Genomic DNA, 19,495 nt, shown 5'->3' on the forward strand with positions numbered 1-19,495 from the left:
GAGCCAGAGGCAGAAAGCAGGAGTCAAGGCGAAGGTCAGAACCAGAGTCAGGAGTGTAGGCAGGGATTGCAGGCGGAGTTAAGGATCAGGAGCCAAGCCAGGAATCAGAGCCAAAGAACAGAGCCAAGGTCCAAATCAGGGACCAGAGCAGGGCCTGCGGTGGCAATAAGCCACAAGCTGCCAAGCTGCACAGACAGCTTCCTGGAACGCCCTCCATGCTTAAATAGTGCACGTGGACCAATCAGAAGTGATGGTGGGTGCTGCGGTGCTTGTTCTCCCAGGGCTTATTCATTGCAACTCTGCCGGGCTGCTGAGAGCCACACCCATCCCCTGGCACTCTGCAGACCTGGGTTCTAGTCTTCCGGAGCCTTACAAGTCCCCTCTCGTCATTTAAGGAAAAGCCCTCGGGAGCCAGACGCTGTAGAGGGGCTGTACCGAGGGTTACAGTACTAAATGGGAGCCGTGGAGAAGAAACACTCGCAGGACTCAGAGGTGAGTGGAGCAGGTAGGTTTGCTTGGATCTGAGATTTCTGTAACAGGGACGAGAATTTTGCAGCGAGGGGAGACTTCAGGATCTTCAGAAGCAATTGTTTATCTATCAGTTCCTCCAAGGGTTTTATACCACTGCCCATCACACCTTCCATGTAAAATCAAAGCCCCTGCACATTGTCTAAAACTGGTTATAATGTCAAGGAAGAAATAAAGGCTCCCCCCGCTCCCATCTCTCTGGATCGGTGGTAGGAGAACGTAGCTAGTAAGTTGTATCACAACGGACTGGGCTCCCTGAGACGTTAGCAAGACTAGCCCTGCAGCACCCCTCTCCTCCTGCAGCCCGAGCGCTAGGCGGCCCATCCACTCCACAGATAACTTCAGAACTCAGACTGCTAGTTCTGGACCACCTCCTGCCCTCATTGAAATCAATGATAAATCTCCCTTTGGCTTCAGTGGTGCAGGATCCACAATGAGCACCAGGAAATTCAGCCACCAGGAGCACATTCTAGTTAGATGCTGATTGGCATCATCGCCCGCTATCCCAGTGCCTAGCCTGGGCTCTGGGCCCTGTTATCTGCCCACAGGTATGAACCTCTGTCTGACCCCGCTAACATCTAGGGCATGCTGGAGGTTCATCTCATGCCAGGGCCCTGCACGGTGAGTGGAGGGATGGATTTCGACTTCTCTAGCCCCGTCAGAGCATTGGAGGCTGGTGAACAGAGGCTCACAATTTCCTTTGTCTGGCAGCCAGGGAGGAGCCAGCCCAGGACCATGCCTGAGACTCACCATCTGCACAATAGACATGCTGTGGGGTGGGAGTGGGGGGAGGGGGAATCAGCTGCTCCCAGGATCGCATCCCAGGCCACTTCCATCTTTGCTGGGCCCTGCACCAAGCTCTCCCGTCAGCAGCCCCAGCCCTTTGCCAAGGGAGCCCACAGTTCAGCGTCTGGCAGCCGGGGGCATTTCTCCGGGGCTCTCCGCATCACATCCCCACTCGGTGCAAGGGCACGCTGCTCGAGCAGGTAGAATAAATGCTCTCTGCGGCTCCCCTAGCAGGTGCCTAGAAAAGCAGCCCGACTCACCTGGCCCCTGTACGGCCCATAGGACTTGGCACTCGGTATGCCGCCGTGCTTCCTGACCCATTTAAAGGCCTGCCAAGGGAGGCCGCCGTCGCAGGCGTAGTTCCCGAAGCCCCAGGAGCAGTCCATCAGGGCTTGCTGAGAAAGGGGGGTCAGGCCTCCGGTCTGGGGAGGAGAGCGGGAGGGCAGGCTCGGGCACAGAGAACTCAAACCTGAACTTCACCATCCCCTTTACGTCAAGGCTGACACATCACACACAGGCTCACCAAGACCACGTCCAGGGAGCTACTACATCCCCCCAATGGGCATGCTCTGGGGACCCCTTCCATGCTCTGGGGACCGCCCTCCCTCTATCCCTGGGCTGGGATACATGGCCCGCGGGAGCTGTGTCTCGGGTGAGCATCATCCCGTCAGTGATGCCGGTGCGGCCAGCCAGAGCTGCTCACGCTGGGGAGCTCCTGGGGCAGGACTCCAGGCAGAGTTACAGCCTGGGGCTGAAAGCAGGGACTCCCCCATCAGTAGCGGAAACTAATCTGCTCTGGAGGCTTTCGGCAAAGGGGAAGGAGGCCGCGGCTTGTGCTTAAGGCACTGGCCGGGCCCACAGCGGGTCTGGGTTTGATGCCTGGCTCGTTGTGTGGCCCCGGAAGTCACTTCTTCTCTCTGTACTTCACTTCCCCTTCAGTTACGTGGGGATAGCGATACTGCCCTTCTCCTACCCTCTGCCTTGTCTCTGCAGTGTGTCAGCTGAATTCAGGGGCTGTCTCTTACTGTGTGTGCGTACAGCTCCCAGCACAATGGGCCGTGATCTCAGCTGCGGCATCTCGGTGTTACCACAGTACATATGAGCGTTGAAAGACCACAACGGGGGGCGTCTTGGCTGCTCCACCCTGTGGTGTGATTCCTGCCCGTACAAGCTGAGGGTGTGACGAGGCAGCGGGGCTGTTACCTTGAGGAACAGGGCACCTTCTAATCCTCCTGTAGCAGCAAAGCTCCAGCAGGAGCCGCACAGAGCCTGGTCCTTCACTGGGGTCACTGCGCCTGTGGGAGAGAATAAGAAATGAGCCACTTGTGGTAGAGAACTCAGATCTTCCACATTTCAGCTCTCTGATCTCCCCGGCTCCTGAACGCCTGGAGCTACCATGCCACCTGGCCTCTGTACCACGAGAGGGCCATTCTTCTCTTCCCCTTTCCCCTAGCAATTGCCACTCGTTGCCCTTCTCCCCCACTCCAGGTGCCTCGCTACCCTGAAGAAATGCAGCATGAAGAGCGAGCGGCAAACTTTTGGGCCATCTTGCCGGAGAGCAGAGGCCCACGCACATGACTCAGTGGGTCATGAGCAGGAAGGAGGAGTCCAGTTTCCATCACACTCCTGGTACCAAGCTATCCCTTGTACTGCTGGATTCGTGGTTATTCCAGTGGGAAGCCAAAGTCAGAGTCAGAGAGGAGTCTAAGATGGTGCCAGTTACACCTTCCGGCCCTCTCAATGCGGGAGTGATGACTCGGGATACATTGACACTAGAGCTGGAGGGGTCATTTCCAACTCCAGGAGACACACCCACGCTAGCTTTGATCCAGCTAACCTGCTAAAACCAGCAGTGCCGGCCTGGTAGGACAAGTGGCAAGAGGTGCCAGCCACCCAAGTACGTACCTAGGGTCTCAGATGGGATTCGACCAGGGTGGCTAGCCGCGTCTGCCGCTACATTGCTGGCTTTAGCTTGCCAACGCGGGTTATGTCTACACCCCCAGCTGGTGGGCAGCCACACCCCCGGACAACCTACACCCTGTCAGACACTCACCCAGGAGCTGTGGCATCCAACAGCCTATGCTGGGTAACCTACATGCCAAGTGGCTGGCAGGGACAGCAGGAAAGACAGCTAGCAGGAGGGTTTGAATTAAAGTAACCTGCCCAGGGGATTCCTCTCTGAATTCAGGCCGTCTCTCCCCAGCCCAGCCAGCGCTGGTTAGTCTGAAGCCGTCCAACTAAAAGGACTGAAAGGGCCCCACACCCTGTCTCTTCTCCCCCCCCCCCCCCCCCGCGCTGACCTGGGAATTCGCCCTACTATTCCTGAGTGTTGGGAACTGGGAGTGATGCTCGTCGCTGCCCCCCTCTGTCGAGTTATGGTAGAACAACTTGTTCCAGGAGGAGCCCTACACCAGGGTCGCCATCTACAGAGCAACCCCCAGTTGGGATGGCCCTGCAGGCTCCCTGCCCTCAGCTCCCTCTGGGTTCTCTGCATTAACTGACTCCCAGAGCCAAGAGCTAAGCCCTGGCTCCCCCTTTCATGGGCTCTGATATACTACCCTCGGGAGCCCCACCCTTCTTCTCCCCAGCCCTCCTCTCAGGGGCTGTGCTGGTTCAGGCCAGCTGTAGCCTACAGCAGCTTCTCCTAGCTGGACCTCTCTTTGCTTAGCCCTCTTCCTCCCTGGCCAGGGAGGGGTCAGCAGGCAGGCAGCCCTGCTTCCCCAAGCTGGTGTCTCTCCCGCTGTGAGACAGAGGAGGCAGCAGATATCCTGCCTTCCTTCCCAGGGCTCATCTGGGTTGGCTGCAAGGGGGGAGCCCTGCCCATACCCCTGCTTCCCTCCAAGGCTCCGGGTCCTGGGTCCTTAAAGAGACAGACGATTCCCCTGGGACCTTCTTCCTCTCCTCCAGCACCCGCCTCAGCCCTTCCCTAGGCCTTCATCCGCCCAAGGAGTCCCAGGAAGCCTAGAGGGACATGCCATGGATTAGGGGCCAACTGACCCTTAGCCCTTTAAAGGGGACAGTCACCCTCTCCCAAGCTCCATCCAGGCCCCATCTAACAGGATGGCAGCTGAAAGGTGGGTTGTGGTGGGGTGAGACATGGCTAGGGCAGGCCAGAGTGGCTGTGCGGACTGGCAGCCAATCAGGGAGGGCCTGTGGGAGAGCCAATCAGGGCTGAGCAGGAGGCAGCCAATCAGGGCCAGGCTCAGCCATATATAAAGGCTGTGCAGCAGAAAAGCAGGGCAGTCTGTCTCAGACCTTCAAGGGAGAAGGTCCCTCTCCTGAGGGAAGGAGCCTAGCACCCTGGACAGCGCAGTGGTGGGCAGGCTTGGGGGAGCTGAGGAAAGCTCCAGCCCGGTACCTGTCAAGCTGTGGGCCCTGATTGGAGGGGCCTAGAGGGTGTGAGGGGCCAGAGAGGAATTGGCCCAGGGAGGATAGATGAGCGAGAGACAAGAAGGAGGGCAGGGAGGCTGCTACTAGAGGGTTCCTGGGCCGGGACCCAGAGTAGTGGGTGGGCCTGGGTCCCGGCCCCCCTTTCCTCTTGCATTGCACCTGGCTGATGAAGAGTGGCAGTGTTGGACTGCAATGTGCCCCAGATGTGAGGGGCTAGACTCCAAGTTGCAGTTAACCAGGAACCCCCTCTCTTCCCCCTCCGATGGACTAAGGGGCACTGTTGGAGGGCAGTGACCAGAAGCGGAAGTTGCCGAGCAGGGAGCACTGCGGGTCCAGATACCAATGGGGGAGCAGATGACAGACAGGACACCACTGGCAGAGGGTGCCCCACAGAGGACAGAACTAATTCCCAGACGTGACAGCGGGAGGTGCTGCGGTGGTGAGTCCTGACTCCGTCACATGGGTACAAAGCAGGGAGCCGCCCAAGACTCTAGCAGGCCTAAGGGCTGCATTTCAGCATCGCCTGGAGGCAGAGGGTGCTTCCCACTTGTCAGGGGACTGCGGGAGAACAAGGACTTTGCAGCCAGTCGGCGTGTGAAGCAGCCCTGGGGATGTGTGGTCAATGCTGACACAGGTGGCCTTCCTCACCATACAGCCTCCAGTCCAGGTTCTCAGGCAGGATGATGCCAGCGTACTGTGCCAGTGGGAACGGCTGCCCATTGTTGGGAGTTTGGTCCTGCAGCCTCCCCCGCAACACAGCCAACTCCTCTGGGGTGCGGTCGGCCAGGTGGTTCAGTGCCAGCTTGTAGGGCAGGTGGGCTCGATTCTTGGAGTGGACGTACCTGGGAGGGGATGGATGCCATGAAGAGAGTGGGAGCTGGACAGCTCTGGCTGGTGGGCAGCCCTGGTGTACCCCGGGCACATCCCTGCAGCAGCACCTCACACGCACACTTAAATAACCGCCGTTTGGTGCTAGGTCAAGTGACAGTTGGGAGATGACTGCTCTGTGCTCCGAGACATGCATCTCCTCCCCTCTCGCTATGAAGCCAGCAGCTGACTGATGGCTAGATACTCAGGGCGTGATTCACATTTACACTGCCAGAAGGGTGAATGGCAGGGAGCCTTCATTCTAGTTAGGAGTGGGGAGCACGGGGCAGGGTAGGGAGCACAGCTGTCTCTGGCCGTCTCGGTTCTCTGTGAGTTCTCAGAAGAAGCGACGCAGGGCAGCGGGGTGGAGTTCTGGAGAGCTGGGTTCTAATCCATCCGGGGCAAGAAGAGGTTTCCTGCGCTGGCATCGGCCTGACACTGACATTATGGGAAGGGCCAGGATCAAATTAATCCCATGTTGCTCTGGGCTTGCCTGACTCTTCGGCACATCCAGGCTGGGTCAGAGGAACAAGGCTAATCTGGGATGACACATTCCCTGCCCCCCACCATTCCCTGCCCCCTCCCAGCATCCCAGGAGCCTGGCTACCTCGCCCCAATATCTGAGCTCCCGCACCTCATGTTGTGAATGAAGGTCTGTGCCCTGCGCTCGAGCTCCTTCTCGCTGCCGTACTCCTTCCTGTACTCCCGCCGGTAGTGATGGAACAGCTGATGGCCTCGATCCGCCTGCCTGCCCATGAAATCCCCCATGGGGTTGGCGAGGATATGATGCTCCACTCCGTCTCCTGGAGGAAACTCGCACTCCATGTCTAGGACCGAGCCGGAGGTTAGTGGGGAGGTTACAGCACGTGCCAGAAAGCCATTGCTCAGAGACACCAACCGGCAATCCCCCGGTATCTGTACCACCCCCTACTTGCAATATCTCAGATCCCACAACCCAGCTGCCAAGAATTCATAGAGCACCGCACGTCAGCCTGAAACAAACCCTTTGTTCCTTGCCCAGAGCGAAATCCACCAGAGAAGCTCAGCATGCCAGCTTTAGCCCATGGGTCAGTGAGAAGCGGTTCAGACAACGTGTCTGCAGGGGGTCAACAAGCCACAGGCTCCCCTCTGGACCAGGGCCCCTGGACGTGCTAGCATGAAGATTGGTGTGAATCCAGATCTCCCTGCCTTTATCTAAGCGCTGGCTGGGCCACATTTCAGGGTCTATTTAACAGGAAACCTCCATCCACTCTTGCCCCAACACACACAACGCAGGGACAAACTGGCACAAATCCAGAGTGACACCATCGTTCTAGTGGGACTCAGCTGATCTCTGGGGTAAATGCACACAGCCCCAGACCAGGGGCCTGCCCTGCTCCCACCCAGTTGGCAGGGCATAGTTGCATGGGGAAGGTGGGTGCGTGGGAATGTTGGACTGAATGGTTCCTCAGGGGGCCTGGATCTGCTGGTACCAGCATTAGCTGGGGCACATGCCGTGAAAGGATTAACCAGCCATATGTTTCCACGTCTCTGATCAATGCAAACCCCTGGAGATTTAGCAGCAGCCAAACAGGATCACGTGGAGACTTGGCCACTCCTGATTGACTCACTACACTGTGATGGTTTTCCCTGGTCTGCAGGAGTGAAGCCAGTGGGCTCACGTTCCCAGTGCAGCTCCTGGCCATGTTTTGGGGCTACTTCTGGCAGCGTCCTGGCTCAGAGATCCCGGCCCTGGGTCCCCACAGGACTCAGGGCACATACCTCCCTGCTCAGGCTCGGGAGCTCTGGCTGTGGAATTTCCCCAGCTAAGCACTTCTACAGCATGGAGGGAGGAGGGAGAACTGCCACTCACTGCTTGGGAGGTCCAAGACCCCGGCTGGGTAGCTGTGGGTGAAGCCGCTGTAGTCTATCTTGCACTTGTCGTAGTGGGAGTCCAGCAGGCTGTTGAAGCCCTGCATCTCGTAGTGGACGGGCACGGGGCCGTCGGCGGAGCTGGCCACCCATAAAGTGTAGACGTTCTCCTTCTGGCCCCAGTAGGACACGTTCTGCCACACGGTGCAGAGCTGCCCTTTGTAGAACTCCTCCCGCACGGGCTGGGGAGGGGACATTGCAGTCAGTACCGTGTTGTCTTAAGGCAGCGTTTCTCAAACTGGGGGTCCTGACCCAAAAGGGGGTCGCGAGATCACAAAAAATACTGCGATCGCCTTTAGGCCCTTTGCTAGGGTTCCCATATTTCAAGTTCCCAACTAGAGGACACTGCTGGGGAGAAGGGGAGCTGGAGGGGGAGGGTGGGTACAGCAGCTGCTGCTCTCCAGCCGCCCAGCTCCCAAGAGAGCGCAGAAGGAAGGGTGGCAAAACCAAAGCACACATTTGTTCATATTTCAAAAATGAAAACTGAATGTCCAGGACGATTTCAGGGCCTGCCTCAGTTTCCTGGAGCTGCCATTGAAAAAACAGCGTGCTTCCAAACAGCAGCACTTCTTGCAGTACGTGTCCAGATACTTAGTTGTGTATAGTTGTATAAAGCCACAATCCTTGGACAATGTTATGACGATTGCCCCAATCACTGGAAAAGGCTCCCCGCTCCCCAAGCTGTACCCTGTTGTCTATTTCCCCCCCACCCCTGAAAACGTGTTTCTTAAATGTCCCCATATTTATTCCTGAAAACTCTGGCTTTCCGCTCTTGGAAAGGCTTCGGGGCCTTCGGCGGTGGGCGCCTGACGCACAGAACGTTGGCTGCAACCGGGCACGGGGCACGGCTCTGCCGATGCACCTCCAGCCTGTCCCTCAGCAGTGCTAGCCTTGGCTCCCACAGAGGAGCTGCCAGTCCCGCCCGCTTTGGGATGGGCGTTCCACGGGCGCTGCCAGCTGTGCCCTCGGCTTCCCGGCCAGGCGGAACCGACCCTCCAGAGAGTGGCTCGCCTGGGTGGAATGTTATTTCACCAGCAGCTGCGGTGCCTGGGGGAGGGAATGGGGTTCAGTCTCCCCTGCAACCCTGATTCGGGGCTATGCATTCCTTAAAGGAGCAGCAGCAGCAACTGGGAAGCTGCTTTCCACCCAGGTGCACTAGGGGAATGCCAGGCGTCAGCCCCTCTGCACCTTCCCCCCAGGCAGGACCGCGGCAAAGGATACTGGGAGCGCTGGAGGGACTAGACGCAGGCTTGTCCCCTGCATTCAGCTTCTTCTGAGCCCCCAGGAAATGGACACAGGAGAGGAGCACGTATGAGGGGTGGCTGGGCTCCTGGTTCAGACTTAGCCGGGTCTAACGAGCTTTGGGGAGATGCCATTTCCTACAAGAAGCCTTGGTGGGGTGGGGGCTGCCCAGCTAAACCAGGAAGCCACCCAGGCCAAAGGAATCCATTCGCTGTGAACCAAAGGCCCGACCGACTGGCGTTTCCTCCTGCCTTTTGCCAGGCCTCACCTTGAAGCCGTCCAGCCTGGGGAGGACGCTCTGTGGATAGATACGCTTCCTGGGGCTGCCGCTGATCCGGAAGCACTTCTGGACGTTCAGCTCCAGCTCGGTGGTCTCTGGGGTGATCTTGTAGAGGGCACCAAACAGCCTCTCTGCCCCATATTGGAAGGTGATCACTTGCCCTAGGAGGCAGGGAAGAGATGCGGGAAGGGCAAGACATTTCATGGGCCCAGCGAGGGAAGGGGAGAAACCGCCAGGGTCTTAGCCTCTCCCTGAGCAGGCTGAGAAGGGGGAATGGTACCAAGGGTTTAACTCTCAAGCTGAGAAGCGTCACTGTCCGTAGCTTTTTACACCCACCTGGGGCAGATCCCGGGGAGATGGGGAAGCAGCCCTAGGAGCTGGTGTGATGCTGAACTCCCTGCAGCCAGTCCATAGCCACGATGGGCCTGGCTGCCCCGTTATCCCCTCTGTGCCCAGCCATGCCAGGCTGAGCAGCAGAGGGAAAGCGAGGGCTGAGCACCAGACTGTGGGGAGCTGGGTGTTCCCCTGCCAGGGAGACAACAGACCAGGAGCAGCGGAAGTGCTCTAAAAATGTGTTTGTGGGGGGGCCATAGGTGCCTGAACTATGGCCCTGCCCCCTGCTGCCCTCCAAGACCCCCCACACACACTGCCCATGCCCCCCGAGGCCCTGTTCCTGCACCGCCTCTTCCCTGCACCCCACTCATTCCTTTTTGCCCCCTCCCCCTTGTTGTTTGCCCTTATGGCCAGTAAAAAGGGGGGGCATGGCCCTGTGCTCCCCCTTCCCTGCCCCTGCTTCTGGCACCCCTGCAACTGACCCACCTGGAGCAACTTACACCCTCTACCACCTAGGGTGCATTGCAGCCCCTCCAGCTCACACCCATTTGCAGAGGTGGAACATGCACCCCCTCCTTGCACTCAGCCCTCTGCATGGGGGGGGACGACTCCCGCTCACACCCCAAGGGGGCCAGGAGAAAGAGGAGCCAAGGGAACACTGAACAGCTGTGGGAATGTAGGGCCCCTCTCTGCTAGCTCATTCCTTCCCCCACTGCTCAGAGGATCCCCTGACCCAAAGCGCAGTGAGGTAAATGGACAGGCTCCCGCTGGGCTCTGGATCAGGCCCCAAGTCGCAGCAAGTCGAATCAGGCTACCCTCGTTCGTGGAGTGGGATGTGGGGGCACGTCAGGCTGAGGGGTGGGGTTTTCCTGGGGCTCCTTTACAGCATTCAATACGTCACCTCCGAGTTTGGCCCCAATGGTGGGAACTGGCCCTGCCCCCTGGTGAGGAGCGGAGAGAGACCAGGTGCCCAGCACGCCTACCCTGGTAGTACTGGATCCGGCTCTTCTCTCCCGTCAGGTTGTACCAGGCTTCGAAGGGCTCCTGGATTTCAGCGAACGGCAGGTCGATAACCCCTGCAGGCCACCAGAACAGGAGCCAGATGAGCCCAAGTCTATGCCATTGAGACAGAGGGCCGAGGCCTAGTCTCTAGTATGGATTCACCGTACAGACGTGGGATGAGCTCAGCCATGCCCAATTCAAGCCATGTGCGGCGCCGCCCTCTGGGCACACCAAGGGCACTGGGGCCAGCTCCCTGTAATGGACGTTAACCCAGGACAGAATTCCCCTTCTGCCCCATTTCACACCCACAGGAGTCCGGCCTCCGTCACCGAGAGCTCCCAGAGATGCAGATTTGTGCACCCGGCTGCTCCCTGTGTTCTGAGCTACAGACGAGCAGCGCAACGAGACCCAGGCCGCTCCATGCGCCCCCCTCGGAAAATGCACTGTGACCCCACAGCGAAAGCAGCCACCGAGCAGCCTGGCCTAACAGAGAGGAAATTAGGCCAAGCCACTTCACTGTCCTTGGCATTGCCGCTCCTTCCCATCCCAGAACCTCTCGCCACGAATCTGCTCGGTGGTGATTTCCTCCTTGCACTCTCCAGAGGCCGGGTTATGCCAGTTTCACTGTTCGGACACTGAAAAGTGATGCCCTCATCAGAGACAACAGACAAGGGGGAAGTTTTACTCCTGCGAGCTACAATGTTAATTTAATGAGCGATCCAGAGCCAGAGTGGTGCAAAGTGACCCGAAAGTTGCCCCTCAGGGAGGAGCTGAGGATTCCCTGGGTGAAGGGAAACCCTGGACTGGCAGCCCCTCCTGGCTCCACCCCCTGATTCTGGCACAGGGCTGGTTGGGAGCAGGGAGAGAATGGGGGTAGAGCATGACGCCCTCACTGATTTCTGGTTGACGGGAGACAGTTCTAGCTGATGAAAGTCACAGCAGCCACAGGGGCCAATTCATCCCCCAGCTGGCTTAGAGTACGTCTACACTGCGGCTGGAGGTGTAATTTCCAGGCTTAGAGTATGTATACACACCAGCTTCGATCAGGCTTGTGTACTGAAAACAGCCGGGTCACCGCGGCAGCACGGGCTAGCTGCCCAAGTGCCATCCTGGCCAGGATCCTAGGTACGTGAGGCAGCTCGCCTGGGCCACTGTCCACGCCGCTGTGGCTACTTTGCTACTTTTAGGGTGCTACCTCGACCACAGCTAGCAGGTTTAGGGGGGAGGGATAGCTCAGTGGTTTGAGCATTGGCCTACTAAACCCAGGGTTGTGAGTTCAATCCTTGAGGGGGCCATTTGGGATCTGAGGCAAAAATTCAGGACTGGTCCTGCTTTGAGCAGGGGGTTGGATGAGATGACCTCCTGAGGTCCCTTCCAACCCTGATCTTCGATGATTCTATGATTCTAAGTGTACGTCTGCCTGAGCAGGAAATTACGCCTTCTGCTGCTCCTAGAGATGCCCTGGCCACCTCCCCTGGCCCTTAGCCACACTGAGCGGGAGCGAAGGATAGGCCAGGACGGTGAAAGGGGAATGCATGCAGGAGGGGAGCCTTCTGGGAAAGGCTGTTCCCGCAGCCACGTCAGCCGAGCTGGTTTGCTGCAGTCTGGGCTAAGGGCGAGATAAAGACCCTTTTCTGGCTGGCCGTGACTGGGGCTGTTTTGGAACAAGGAGCCAGCAAACAGGTCCCAGCTGTCCCTCGGATTGTGTAAACAACAGAACCACCCTCCGGTCTCCTAGACGGCTCCAGCGGCTTACGGGGCTGCTTTTCTGTCTCTTCCGCCCCCGCCCCCCGTTCCTTCCCATTCTCTGCACTGATTGTGTTTTTCCTCTTAACAAGAGACACTGGGCGTGTGGCCTAGAGCCTTGGCAACACCCCCTGGAGCTTCAGTCTCACCCAGGAGCCTAGGCCGGGGTACTGAACAGCGCTGGACACGTGCCCATTCCTGGGAAGTGTTTTAAATGAACAAAAGGACTTCCCAGTAATTGTAATATACAGTAACTGCCTCCCTCTAACGGGGAGGCAGTGTGGGCTAATGGCTAAAGCACGGGAGTGGGACTCAGGAGACCTGGCTTCTATTCCCAGTTCTGCCACTGGCCTGATGGGTGACCTTGGGCAAATCATGCTGCCCCCTCTGGGCCTCAGTTTCCGCATCTGTCAAATGGGGATAATGATCCTGATTCTCCTTTGTAAAGCACTTTGAGATCTGATGATGATAAGAGCTAGGTATTAATTAATTATTATTATTAACTGCCGAATGGACACCAGTGAGTCTGAGGAGCTAGCTGGACAGGCTAGTCCTGCCATCACCTGTACCTATCACTTAGGCTGATGGCCATGTGGGGGAGACAGCTTGACAGACAGAATCATTAAGACAGTCCCCTGCCCTGCCGTGGGGGAGTTGGGGACTCAGTCAGGGGCCAGAGCCTTGCACCCAAGGGGCTCTGTGTGGGCGCATGGGTCCAGCGGCACAGATCCAGCTGCATGCCTGAAGCCTAGGAGCTGTATTGCAAACACAATGCTTACAACACCACGCAGTCTCCATCGGGGACTCAGGCTTGAGATGCACTGGGAGACAGAGCAGGCAGAGAGTTGGTTTGTTAACATGCTTACTAGGGATGAGGCTCTTCTGCTTCCTTTCCCTTCCCATATGGTGTCTGTCTGTCTGTCTGTCTGTGGCTGAGAATGGTGGGAAAGGATTTGATTCTATCTAGATATTGATGCAGACCCCAGCCCATAGAATCTCCACTAAAAACAGCAATGGATTCATCCCCACAACCCCCCTGGAAAGTACCATCATCCCTGTTTCACAGATGGGGAAACCGAGGCACAGAGCGACGCAGCGACTTGCCCAAGGTCACACAGGGAGAGCCACAATTGAACCCATGAGTCCCACCCCAGTGCATTAAGCACAAGACATGTCCTCCCACTATGGCCGAAGAAGAGTTGAAGTGCTAAGAGATGACCGGCTGGTCTCTGTTAAGTCCGACAGTGATGGCCCAGAACATTCCCTTTTGCCATAGCAGTACTCCTGTATCTGGGGAGAGTAGGGTGACCAGATGTCCCGATTTTATAGACACAGTCCTGATATTTGGGGCTTTTTCTTATATAGGCTCCTGTCATAACTATAAAAGGAAGGGTAACCACCTTTCTGTCCACAGTGCTATAAAATCCCTCCTGGCCAGAGGCAAAACCCTTTCACCTGTAAAGGGTTAAGAAGACAACCTTGCTGGCACCTGACCAAAATGACCAATGAGGAGACAAGATACTTTCAAAGCTGGAGGGGGGCGGAACAAAAGGTCTGTCTGTCTGTGTGATGCTTTTGCCAGGAACAGATCAGGAACGCAGCTCAGAACTCCGGTAAAAAGTTAGTAAGTAATCTAGCTAGAAATGCGTTAGATTTCTTTTGTTTAATGGCCGGTAAAATAGCTGTGCTGGGTGGAATGTATATTCCTGTTTTTGTGTCTTTTTGTAACTTAAGGTTTTGCCTAGAGGGATTCTCTATGTTTTGAATCTGATTACCCTGTAAGGTATTTACCATCCTGATTTTACAGAGGTGATTCTTTTACTTCAATTAAAAGTCTTCTTTTAAGAACCTGATTGCTTTTTTATTGTTCTTAAGATCCAAGGGTTTGGGTCTGTGTTCACCTGTACAAATTGGTGAGGATTTTTATCAAGCCTTCCCCAGGAAAGGTGGTGTAGGGTTTGGGGGGATATTTTTGAGGGAAGACGTCTCCAAGTGGGCTCTTTCCCTGTTCTTTGTTTAACACGCTTGGTGGTGGCAGCATAGGGTTCAAGGACAAGGCAAAGTTTGTACCTTAGGGAAGTTTTTAACCTAAGCTGGTAAGAATAAGCCAAGGGGGTCTTTCATGCAGGTCCCCACATCTGTACCCTAGAGTTCAGCGTTGGGGAGGGACCTTGACAACTCCTATTATCCCCCCACCCTCTGTTCTGATTTTTCACCCTTGGTATCTGGTCACCCTAGGGGGGAAGGGAGATTGCTGGAGGACACTAGCTGTTTTTATAAGGGATGTTTTTAATCTCTCTGGTTAACATTAAGGCCTGTTGAGCCCCAAGGAGGCTCCAAGCCGTGGGGCCTGCATGTGCTCAATTTCCTCATCTGCTTAGTGGGGACAAGCCTAGCTCCCCACTAACCAGAGCAGCTGAGCAGTTTAATTCAGCAAGTACAACACCTTACGATCCACGGATCAGAGGTGCCAGGTCAGGGCTCAGGATTATCCCGAGTGTTTCCTAACACAGGGCAGGGCAGCGCTCTTTCCGTGGTCGAGGTGTCACCAGGAGGTGCTCGCACCACAGCCATCTGCCGGAGGGAGAGCATGCTGCGATACAGAGCCCGACCAAAGAGTACCAGGCCCACTCACCTGAGACGTGGTAGACGTTGCCAAAATCAGGGACCACCCATCCAGATGTCCACCCGGCTCCTGTAAAACAATGATCAGCTGATTTCTCGGCATCGGACATTTCCCTCCCCAAACCCAGCCGAAGGGGCAAGGAGACAGGGAACCTTTCCAGACTAGAGTGCATTGCAATCAGCTACCCCCCTACCTAGAGTTCAGCAGGGCAGTTAAGGAAGAGCCGGTCTTTAATCACATGATCCCACGGAAATCCCATTGGGGGTACTCGGGTGCTTAATGTCAGGCATGTGCTTAAATGCCTTGCTGACTCGGGGCCCTACCGGGAATGGGGAAGATCAGTTGTGCCAACCCAAGATGGGTTTGGTTACACTCAAAGCCCTTTGTTTTCAGCATTTGCTGATTTTCCCCCTAAAACTCCCATAGTTTTGAAAAAGCCACAATTTGGGTTCTACCGATTTTCACCCAAATTTTGGCTTTTTGGGAACCAGGGAATTTTTTGCTTGGGAAGTGGCTGGAGTCAGGAGAAGATGCACGTACTCTTCTGCTGGTACCTTCAGCGCAGCCCCATGGCTCAGAGCCCTGTCTGCTTCCCCAGCCAGCCAGAACCTTGTCAGGACCAAGCACCCCCACCTCCTGCCCTTCCTTTTCAATTTTTCACCAAGTCTCACCCATTATTTACATTTAGGAATAAACACTGAAAAACTCCCAGGCTATTTCAAACCAAATAAACCGCGAAAATGAGGGGCTTAGGGATACCCCCCGTAAACCCATCCCAGCTCCTGGGGTAGCATCACACCATTGTGGGTACAGCAACATAGATCTGGCATGGGTAGCGTTTTGCAGCGCGGATAGGCCAGGATAACTCTGCAATAACAAGAGCTGCGATCTTAACGGGGGCTAAAAGAGCAGTGCGGACACCGCTGCTCGGGTTTGACCTCGAGTCCAAGTCCGGGTTGACCCGTTGGTTTTAACTGGAGCTGCTAACCCGGGCCGCTGTGACTTTGCTGCTGTTTTAACCCGAATTAGCGCACCCCCGTTAAGTACACAGCGGGGAGCTAGACTGTACACACCTGGAGCTAGACTGTTCTCAGTGGTAGCTGATGACAGAACAAGGAGTAATGGTCTCAAGTTGCAGTGGGGGAGGTTTAGGTTGGATATTAGGAAAACTTTTTCACTAGGAGGGTGATGAAACACTGGAATGGGAGGTGGTGGAATCTCCTTCCTTAGAAGTTTTTAAGGTCAGGCTTGACAAAGCCCTGGCTGGGATGATTTAACTGGGAATTGGTCCTGCTTCGAGCAGGGGGTTGGACTAGATGACCTCCTGAGGTCCCTTCCAACCCTGATATTTTATGATTCTATGATTTTGTTTTGCAGCAAAGACCAGCTCTAAGGTGCTCTGGACAAAACCTCCTGGGGACCACAGGTGTGTGCGGTGGCTGTGTGCACGCGTGTGTGTGCACACATTATACTCACCGCTCAAAAGGCAAAATGCAGGCAACAGAAGAGAGGCCATTTTCTTCCAGAAGAGAGTTTCCATCAGGTCTGGGAGTAGGGAAAAGGGCCAGAAATTAATCACATGAATCATCTCTCTGGGGAAGCTCATCTGGTCCCTGCATTTCCATCAGCATCTGGCCACAGGGTCTGCTGCATCTTCTCTAGCCCGCATCACGACCAGGTATTCTACACCTATGGGCCTTGTAAAGCATTTTCTAAGCCAGGAAGAGAACATAGCTCAGCGGACTTGCCTGACAGAGCAAGGAGTGGTTGCATTTCCATCCCAGCATGCTTTGCAGGCCAGTTTTGCGTGGTTATGCCCTCACAGGTGAAATGCAGCCACCCCTGGGGCGGGGCAGGGCATGCCAGCTGCTTGACAGCTTGTAGCAACATGAATGGCAGTTTCAGGGCAGAACCAGAAGAAGGATCCTGTGTGGAGCTGACATTGCCAGGGGATTTAGGAAGGCGGAAGGGAATTAACCACATTGGGATGTGACTGGGGCTCTGGGGACATCCTGACCACTTGGGAAAGAGCCACCAGGGTATGACATCCACAAGGGGGCAGTGTCCTCATTCAGTGTCTCAGCTAGAAACAGCAAAGCACCACACATAAGGGGAGAACACCCCCTACTGAGCGCCCTGCCCTTTCAGCACAGCACCCCCTAGAGCCATGCTGGGGCATTGGGGTCACTCTGCCTGCAAGGGGAGGACCCCATACCGAACCCCCGTCCCCACTCCCTGCAGCACTGCACATTGTACTGGTATACCTTATTCCAGCCCCCCTAAGCGAAACAAGTGTGTGCATTGAAACTGTGCAAACACAACAAGCTATCACTTTAACAGTAAGAGGTTTCCAGGGCCTGCTTGCAAGCTATGGGTCTCTGTAGGGAAGTGTGCGATCTGGGGCTTGAGCAGTCAGTCTGCAAAGGGTCAGCCTAGAGCAAAGTGGGGTGAGTTGTGCCTCTCTGCTTTAGGACTGATATCAGGCTAACTGGTCTAGTGTCACTCAGGTCATACAGCTTGTCTTTTCTGATATTGGCACAACATTAGTACTCTTCCAGTCTTCTGGAATTTCCCAGGAACAAAGATCTCCTTAGCCAACTCTTTTAGGATTCCTGGGTCCAAGTTATTAGGGCCTGCTGATGAGCTGGAACAAGGTAGTTCATCAATCCTCATGATATGAATACATCATCCTGCTTCTTTCCAAATACAAAACAGAAATATTTACTGAACCCTTCCTGCATTATTATTAACAATTTTACTATCTCCATCTAGTAATATGCCTATACTCTATACCATTGTTGGGATTTTTTAGTTCAGAATATTCTTTTAAAACTCCTTATTTTCCTTATCCCTGCCAGACATGGATTTTCTGTGATGTCTTTAGCTTCCCTTATCAATTTTCTACACATCATAACTTCTCATTTACATTGATTGCTATGTCCTCTTTCTTCCGTATATCATATGTTGTTGTTTTTTTTAATTTCTAAATGCTGCCTCCACTTCAGCACGGAACCAGAATGGACTTTTGACCAAAGTTGTCCTCTTTCTTGATCTGGTAGCATGGCTTTTTTGTCCATCTAATAAAATCTTCATAAAGAAGTCTCAATTTTCATTCACATTTTTCTTTCTAATTTTTTCTCCCAATCAATTTCACTCAAAATGTTCCCCATCTTTGAGAGATCAGCCCTCTTGAAGCACCAAGTGCATATATTATGGGTTGGGCCTGCCCTCTGTGTGTCCATAGTGAAATAATCAGGTCACGATCACTGGTCCCTAGGCAACCACCATCACTCAGTTCCATGACTGATTAATCTTGATCTGCCATAGTGAGGACCAACATAGTTACCTCATGTTGGGTGCAATATGTCCTGCAATCAATATAAATCTACCATTTTTAATACCTGGAATGAGGTTTTATCGCCAGCTGCATGAGAGCTCCAGCCTATGTCTCCCACATAGAACTGCCCCATTATAACAACACTTCAGCCAACATATTAAACACCCATCTGTAAGGAGTAACTCATCCTGCTCTCTGGTTTGATTCGGTAACCTGTAACAGACCCCATCCCTGGTTTTGTTTGTTAGCATGTGGATCCACATGCATGCAAGATCCTGTAGTTCTGAGTTAGCAATAAAACTAACACAGGTTATGGGGGCTTTAATGGAGAGTGCCAACTGCACAAACCCACCTATTTTACCCACTCTCTTCTTCCTGAACAGGTTATAACCAATCAGGTGGGTTCTCCCACCAGGTTTCAGTAATGCCAAGTATATAAATGTTTTCCTCATCAATGAGAATGTCTAATTCCTCCTACTTGTTACACAGACTCCTAGCATTGGTATAGAAGCAATTGAAAAATCTCTTTTCACGTTTTTGCCACATCAATTCAAGTTGGTCAGGACATCGTGAGTTTGAGTTTTGTACAGCATTAGCCTTATGAGCACCCTCCCCTTTGCACTGGTGGTTTAATGCCCTCAGAGCAGTTCCAGCTAGTCTCCAACAGAGAAGATTAGTCCCCCTAGTTGTGAGATGCAGACCATCCTGTTTGTACAGCCCTCTTTCCCACTGGAATGTGGCCCAGTGTTCCACAAAACCAAAACCTTCAGCCTCACACTGGTCATGCAGCCAACAGCTCACCTCCAGCATTTTCTGCCTTCTCTCGCTCATTGGACCAGTAGGATCTCAGAGAAGATCATCTGGCCTTTCCTTTCCTTCTGCTCCCTTCCAAGTGCCTGAGGTCTTCTATAATATGTGTAGTTCTGTGTGATGCCATATCATCATCAGTGGAGACAACTTCATAATCCCACCCAATGTTATGGTTACATCTCGTATCTTCACTGCGGGGAGATAGCACACTGCCCTATTGTCCTTGTCTCCATGGCTGAATTCTCCATCCGCTCTTCTTAATAGAGTCACCAATTGTTTACATTCTTAGGATGGTAGAAGAACCTGGCTTGGTTGCTGTTTATTTCAAACTGCAATGACACCCTTCAGGTATGTCCCCTGTAGCTTTCTATTCCATTCCTCCAGAGACACGTTCTTCCGCAGTTGACTTGTTGAATATCTGAAGATGTTTTGATACTTCTAGTCAGGTTGAATGCCTCCTGGCTCTTTCCCCTCTTGGTCACAAACAGCCTGTCTACCTCTTTGGTTCCTACTATATCCAATTCCTTTATCACTGATCCTTCCCCTTGTGGCATCTGTGAAAATGATTTCCAACTCTGGTTGTCTAAGAAGTCTTCGTTGTTTTGCAACTTATGCTTCCTGACCATGTGTCTTCTCC

General features: G+C 54.4%; 1 protein-coding gene across 3 annotated transcripts in view; it reads right to left on the bottom strand.

The window, feature by feature from the left end:
* Positions 1 to 19,495, bottom strand: part of LOC311533129 — a 74,160-nt gene that overhangs the window by 3,980 nt on the left and 50,685 nt on the right. For all 3 annotated transcript variants that reach the window (XM_084652277.1, XM_084652278.1, XM_084652279.1), the window contains 9 exons: positions 16,188 to 16,256; positions 14,721 to 14,780; positions 10,321 to 10,413; positions 8,993 to 9,165; positions 7,424 to 7,664; positions 6,206 to 6,398; positions 5,353 to 5,546; positions 2,518 to 2,609; positions 1,575 to 1,736 (listed from right to left, as the gene is read on the bottom strand). In XM_084652277.1, coding sequence (XP_084508403.1) covers positions 1,575 to 1,736; positions 2,518 to 2,609; positions 5,353 to 5,546; positions 6,206 to 6,398; positions 7,424 to 7,664; positions 8,993 to 9,165; positions 10,321 to 10,413; positions 14,721 to 14,780; positions 16,188 to 16,256 — 1,277 coding nt within the window. The remainder of the gene's footprint in view (positions 1 to 1,574; positions 1,737 to 2,517; positions 2,610 to 5,352; positions 5,547 to 6,205; positions 6,399 to 7,423; positions 7,665 to 8,992; positions 9,166 to 10,320; positions 10,414 to 14,720; positions 14,781 to 16,187; positions 16,257 to 19,495) is intronic.

Source organism: Lepidochelys olivacea (genome assembly GCF_965140295.1).
Source record: "Lepidochelys olivacea isolate rLepOli2 genome assembly, chromosome: 19".
In the NCBI taxonomy this organism is placed as follows: Eukaryota; Metazoa; Chordata; order Testudines; family Cheloniidae; genus Lepidochelys; species Lepidochelys olivacea.